Source organism: Salvelinus namaycush, chromosome 11 (assembly GCF_016432855.1).
Source record: "Salvelinus namaycush isolate Seneca chromosome 11, SaNama_1.0, whole genome shotgun sequence".
Classification (NCBI taxonomy): Eukaryota; Metazoa; Chordata; class Actinopteri; order Salmoniformes; family Salmonidae; genus Salvelinus; species Salvelinus namaycush.
In genome coordinates, this window is record NC_052317.1 from 2,287,322 (window position 1) to 2,293,964 (window position 6,643).

The 6,643-nt window shown below is 43.6% G+C and overlaps 1 protein-coding gene across 1 annotated transcript; it reads left to right on the forward strand.

Annotated features, from left to right (window-relative positions):
- The first annotated feature begins 965 nt into the window (after positions 1 to 965).
- Positions 966 to 5,524, forward strand: LOC120056215 (inner ear-specific collagen). The gene is made up of 5 exons (XM_039004463.1): positions 966 to 1,097; positions 3,147 to 3,612; positions 3,977 to 4,057; positions 4,199 to 4,279; positions 4,416 to 5,524. The coding sequence occupies exons 1-5, from the start codon at positions 1,071 to 1,073 to the stop codon at positions 5,309 to 5,311; spliced, it is 1,551 nt and encodes a 516-aa protein (XP_038860391.1). The 5' UTR covers positions 966 to 1,070; the 3' UTR covers positions 5,312 to 5,524.
- The last annotated feature ends 1,119 nt before the right edge of the window (positions 5,525 to 6,643 follow it).

Consider the following 6,643-nt stretch of genomic DNA (forward strand, 5'->3'; position numbering starts at 1 on the left):
CCCTTCCATTACTTTAAACAAGACTTCAACATATATTTCCTCAATAAAATGCAGTGTGTCAATACAATATTTTATTATATTGGGGGATATTGGAAAATATTACAGACATACCAATGTCTTTGAGCAAGTCCTGGATATAAAATAAATATTATACAAGAGACTCCACACACTGCACTCGCTCCAATGTGATTTATCAGAGCCTGTAGGCATAAAGCATCTCAAAGTATGAGTGCTGATCTCGGATAGGGTCACCCCCAGTCCATCCAATCTGATTCATTTTGATCTAAAAGGCGAAACAGATCCTAGATGAGTTATTCTACTCTGAGATGCTTTATGAATATGGGCCCAGGTCTATATTGGGGGGTCCTGACATTTCCTGTTAGGGGCCTACAGCAGTCCAGTCCAGAAACAGACACGAGCTGAAGTAGGCCAGTGGAGCCCCTTGTGTCTCTGGAGTGCTGGTTACAACAGACCCAGCTGTCTGAAATAGATCTGCTTTCTGTCTGAGCTCCTTATCTCTCCATCAACACCTTCTCTGAAACCTCGTAGAGGGGAGAGAGAGAGGCAGAGAATGAGAGGGAAAGGGAGATGGAGAGATAGTGAAAAAGGGGAAGAAAGTAGAGGTGATAGAAAGGAGCGAGAGAAGAGAGAGAGGAAGACTGAAAAGTGACATTAAGGGAGAGAAGTGAGAGGTGAGAGGAAAAGGGAAGACATAGCAAGGTGGAGGGAGTCATGGGACATGGAATAGGGTGGAATATACTGTAGCAACACGGGTGACGCCTCTCTCTCACTTTTTTACCCGTCTATTATTTTTATTATAATTCTGTGGCCCATGCTGTTGATCGCTAATGAGGTCGTCTTACAGGTAGAAGCCCTAGTTACTCTGTCCACAGCACAATGAAGTATCTCTTCCTCCTCCCTCCCACCCTCCATTCCTCCCTCCTATCCTTTGTCTGCAGGTCTAGAGGGTGCGAGGTGGATTGAAAGAAGTGTTTTTTTGGGGCAAGGCCTATATATTGATCAATGCTTCTGTCCCGCTCATCATTCCACCAACATCTCTCATCCTGCACATGATGATACAAGACTCTAAAGGAATGGTGAGTGCAACTCTTTAAATTGTGAGTGGGTTCTTTGGGGCTTTTCACACTACTGAGCAGAACTGAGCTGAGCCAAACCAAGCTGTACTGAGTTGGCCTAGTTGTATACATCCACCATAGCTGCTGGAACTTTGCTGAAAAGGACCATGTAAAAATTAAAGAGTCAGCACAGTTTGGTTTGAAACGGCAAGGTAGTGTGAAAAGGATATCTGTGGTGGTTGAAAATCCGCACGGAGCACTCACTGATAACAGTCTTTTGAATAATGGAAAACTTCAAAAGACTATTACCAGTGAGTCAAGGCTGTTGGTTAGGACCGTTGATAGTTTGGGCTGTTCTTGTATGAGTATTGACCAATGGGATTGGTGAGTCGTGAATGAGTGATCAGTTTTATGGATGAGTGGTACAATTGATGTGTTGATAAGTGTTTTGGTGATTGATGTGTTATTGGTTGGTAGGGATTGCATGGTCCTATAGTAAGAAGCACATTTCTTTTATTGCATTATCTGTAGTAGATGATAGTCTTCATGGTGAACTTTAATAAACTGGTTAGACATGAGTGTGCAGTGATTGGTAAGGGATTGGTGGATAATTCTCAGGAAACAAGTACATTAGTCACTAATCACTATTATAACTTTGCGATAAACAAAATGAAGTATGGTATAGGTTAACTGAAAACATCCCACTGGGCACACCACATCATTTCAGCATGGAAATGTGGGTAATATTTGGTTGAGACGTTGATCAATGAGATTTCAAGCTTTATTCACACAAAAGACAGCCAGAAGTTTGTTGAATTCTAGTGTTTTACCAAGCACAACCAAATTTCTATGGAAAAACCATGTCTGATTTGTCATCGAAATGTGTTGTCATTGCGGTTTCAATCATTTAAAAACACAACAAAGTTAAAATGGGAATACAATGTCAGATAGATTTACAACAACTTAATGTGTTATCACCATGCTTCATTTAATAGCACAACCAAATGACCTGGATTGCAGTTGAGATTACATCAATGCTGTTCAAGATTCTGCATAGATTACTACAGCAATTGTGAAGCTCTCCACAGACCTGTGACCTTTGCATGCTATCTTGAACATGCACGCTTTCTATGATTACATAAGAAGACATTTATTGTAATCTTAAAATGTGGCCATGGGTGTGTTACTCATTTTTAAGGTTGAATAAATTTTGGCACATTAGTTTGTAAGAAAGTCTTACCTTTACACTATTTACTGTATTGCAAAAGTGATATTGAATTGTGTTTGGTTGTCAACGCAACCTAATATCAACATTTGAAGGAGATGTATATTTTGTGCCACTGACTTAGTCTGGTGTTAATTCAAGTTAGTCTACAAACGAATAATTTGTATGTTGGATACATGTCTCCATCTCAACCAAAAATCTAAATGAAAGAATAGTACTGAGTTAGATTTTTGGCTGAGATAGATAGAACATTTGTAGTAGTCAGTGATAAATATCAAAGCTGGGATTGGTTAAAATCCTGGACGAGAGACCAAATGGATAGCTCTAGATAGAACAGCTTTCCAGTAGGAGGTGCTGCCCAGCCTATTGTTTTTTTCTGATGGTGGATATAACGTTGAAGATCTGACGTCGTTTCAAAGGTACAAGTGCAACATATTTTGTACAAGGTTTGTCTATGTTGAAAATTGGTTACCACGATGACATAATCCTGTGGTTGAAGTTTCACCCTCAAAAAAACAGTTTACGTTAAGGACCTTTTTCAAATCCAATGTATTTTCCACGTAGGTGCCATGTCACAAATGACGTTGAAACAATGTTGATTTAACCAGTTTGTGCCCGATGGGATACCACGGTATTTTTCTTCCCATTTTGTAGCAAAAATAAGTTTTGGGTCATTGTTTGAAGAAATTAAATTGATTAAGTAGTTCTCTTGAATGATTATATTATACAAAAATCATGAAAACAGCTGGACAAATCTCTCACTCTATCTGTCTCTCTCTTTTTGTCTCTCTGGATCTGTGTGTGTATGTCTGTCTCTTTTTCTGTCTCTCTCTCTCTCTGTCTAGAAGACTACCAGTCTGCTGGGACTGATCCTATGCACCACCATCTCCTCTGCGATGCATACTTCACCCAAAGGGGAATACAACGAGATGCCCCCTCACCCGTTCACAGGCTCCCAAGACAGCCCCATCCCCCCTACGGACCTCCACATGGACCCAATGCGATCTGGCTACCCTATGCCCACCAACAACCAGAACATGAATGCCCACAGCGGTCCAATGCCCCCCTCCGACTACCCCAATCATGGCTTCCCCATGCCACCAAGCCCTTACATGAACATGACTGGGAACCGGCGAACTGGGGAACTGCTGGTAGTTGAGGACGGGTCGGAGCCGGACATGTCGTACTGCCAGACACTACTGGAGGTGCCAGTGCCACCAACCATGGACCAGGTGCCCTGGTTCTGTGTCTGCTCCCGCTGCAAGGCCAGCGTGGGACCCAAAGGGGACAGAGGAGACAGGGGCCTCACAGGTATGTAGAAAGGCATGGAATAGTATACATTTTTATTTCACCTTTATTTTACCAGGTAGTTCCATTAGAAGTAGAAAAAGAGATGTACACTCTCTTAAAATGGTTTATCTGAAATGGATCAAAAACATGTCGTTTTTTTCACCCTAATTAGAAGTGTGGACCTTTTCTTTTGCTCTGACAGTATTTTAGGTCTAACACACCATCTAAACTTACTAAACAAATGATATAACTAGCTGCATCCACAGTCTTTGCCTCATTCTCTGTTCTCTCTCTCCCTGCCACTCTCAAGCATAGATATAAGATATTAAATACAGTACATTAGCTAGCTACATATTGTTTACGTCATTGTTCTTAACCCACAAAGGTATTCCAGGAAGTCCTGGGAGAAGAGGACTCACAGGGTTCAGAGGTCACCCTGGGTTCGTGGGCCACCAAGGGCTGAAGGGTAAGTGATACTTGTCAATTCTGTTAAGACTCAAAAAAAAGCAAAAAAGCTGTGTCTGAGCAATGACCGTAAAACAAGCTTGCAGAAAATGATTTGCAACTTTGTTCTCTCTTTCTCTTACTTTCTACCTATTTGTTACAGGTCAGAAGGGTGATGAAAATGAGAAGGGCGAACGTGGGCTAGTGGGTTTCACCGGCACCAAGGGGGCCCGCGGCTTCAAAGGTCAGTCAAACAACAGATGCAGAACTTAAACTCATCTCTCCGTCATCCAACTTTGGAACTTTAGATCTCATCTATGTGTATGTATGCGTGTGTGTGTATGTGTGTTGTGCGCGGTGTGCATTTTTGTGTGTTTCAGGGGACAAAGGGGACCAGGGTCTGGAGGGTGCACAAGGAGAGATGGGGCCCCGGGGAGAGGTAGGGACCTGTCCTGCGTCCTGTGAAAGTGTTCAGGGCCGTGCAGGACAACCAGGGATACCCGGAGTGGCTGGAGCCAGGGGTCTCCCTGGAGTAGCAGGCCCTCCAGGGACTACGGGGGCCAAGGGCGAAACAGGGTACATGGGTTCCCCTGGGGTCCCCGGGACGAATGGTGAGAAAGGTGAACTAGGGGCGAAGGGCGAGTGCAACTGCACAGATGGAGCAGACGGGGCAGACGGTCAACAAGGGATCCCTGGGCCCAAGGGAGTGCAAGGTGAGTTGGGCCCTCAGGGTGCCGTGGGTTTCAACGGTAAAAAGGGAGACCAGGGTGACCTCGGTATGATGGGCATTCCCGGGCCATGCTCTCCAGCCATCCAGTCCTCATTCACCGCCGCGCTCGGCACAATTTACCCGCTACCGGACAAGCCCGTGCCGTTTACCCAAGTCATCAACAACCGGCAGTTTCATTTCGACCCCATCATGGGCATCTACAGGGCACCAGTGAATGGCACCTATGTCTTCAGCTACCACCTGATGGTGTTCAGCAAGGTGCTGAAGGTGGGTCTGTTCCATAATTTCAACTCTATCGTGAAGACCACAGAGCCAGCCCAACTGGGCACCGCTAGCCACCAGGTGGTGCTCCACCTGGTCATGGGCGACCGGGTGTGGCTGCAGGTGAAGGACAACATCTCCAACGGCATGTATGCTGACAACGAGAGCAGAAGCACCTTCTCTGGCTTCCTGCTCTACCCCGACTCCTGTGACTTGCCCTTGTTCCGAGACTTTCCTCCAGCAGGCGCTCCAGGTGGTGACGAGGGGATCTATAGTTGGGGGTAGATAGAGGGGCCATCCACCACCCCATCGCCTTAGTGAGAGTCAGGTACACAGACACAGGTTACACACACATAGAATTTGAAGACACACAATCCACATACACATACATTAACAAAGTTCTCGAAGTTAACACCAACAGAGCACCTTCTATAAATCAAAAGCCATTTCCAATGGTCTGTTAGCTCTGGGTAGTTTTCTATAACATGAATGAATAAAATTTCCTACAAAACGACCTATTTGTTTGACTGATTTGTTTATCTTAATGAGTGAGAGTGTGCTCATGAATGTATTGTTTAGCAAAATCTCTTATTCTTGCATAGTGCAGATTTAGGAAATTTTATTCCTGGAGCTTTGTGACCTCCACATTCACATATAAGCTCCATATATGAGAACAAAATCTCAGTTAACTATTTTGAATTTATCTGCTTTTTGATACAAAAATCCAACTTCATGTTGCTACTCACATGTTTACAATATTAGCGGTCTGATAATAAGAGCTATATTTTTGGGATTCAACATTAGAGCTATTGTAAAAAAAAAAAAAATCTGCATAAGACGGTTAATATTTTCGACTGCATGAATACATTTTCATGTCGTCCACAATATTTAATTAATGAACAGAGACGGTATAGGTGTAGAGGAGGAGCTGCAACAGGATACTTCTGCTAGCTGTTTTCAAAGTAAAAGCTGTGTGACTATCTGACGTTACCTGACCATCACTCCAGCTAGCTAGCTTTCGACCAGGTTAGTTATAAATAAGGGCCACCAACAAGCAATGTTAGTTCGTTAGCTAGCCAGCTGCCTTCCTTCAATACTTGGTGTCTTTATATTTAAAGCATCGAGCTAAAGGCTGAAGCTAGCGAGCTATCATACCATACAATTGTGTGTGTCTGTAGACTGTACACGGCTCATTCAAGACAATCCAGCCCCAGCTAACAAGGCTTGACATACCAAGTTTTGAGCATCACCCTCTCTCTGTCATGAGGTGAGTATTAATTAAGTATCAACAATTGTCTATATGCTGTAGGTAGCTAGCTATAGGTGGTTATTCCCTCCACCTAATAATGGCAGAGATGAAAGGAATTAGGATGGATCGTTCAATCATTCTCAATAATAATTAGTGAGTATAGGTGAGTACATCTGTAGAGGAAAAATAGGTGGGAATACTGAGTATGCCAGAGTATGACCACCAATACCCCTGCACCACTGGGTGAGATTGAAGCTGGCAGTGTTGACAGTGACACTACACATATATATTAAAACCCCAAACAGCAAGCAATGCAGGTGCAGGTGGATAGGAAAAACTCCCTAGAAAGGCCAAAACCTAGGAAGAAA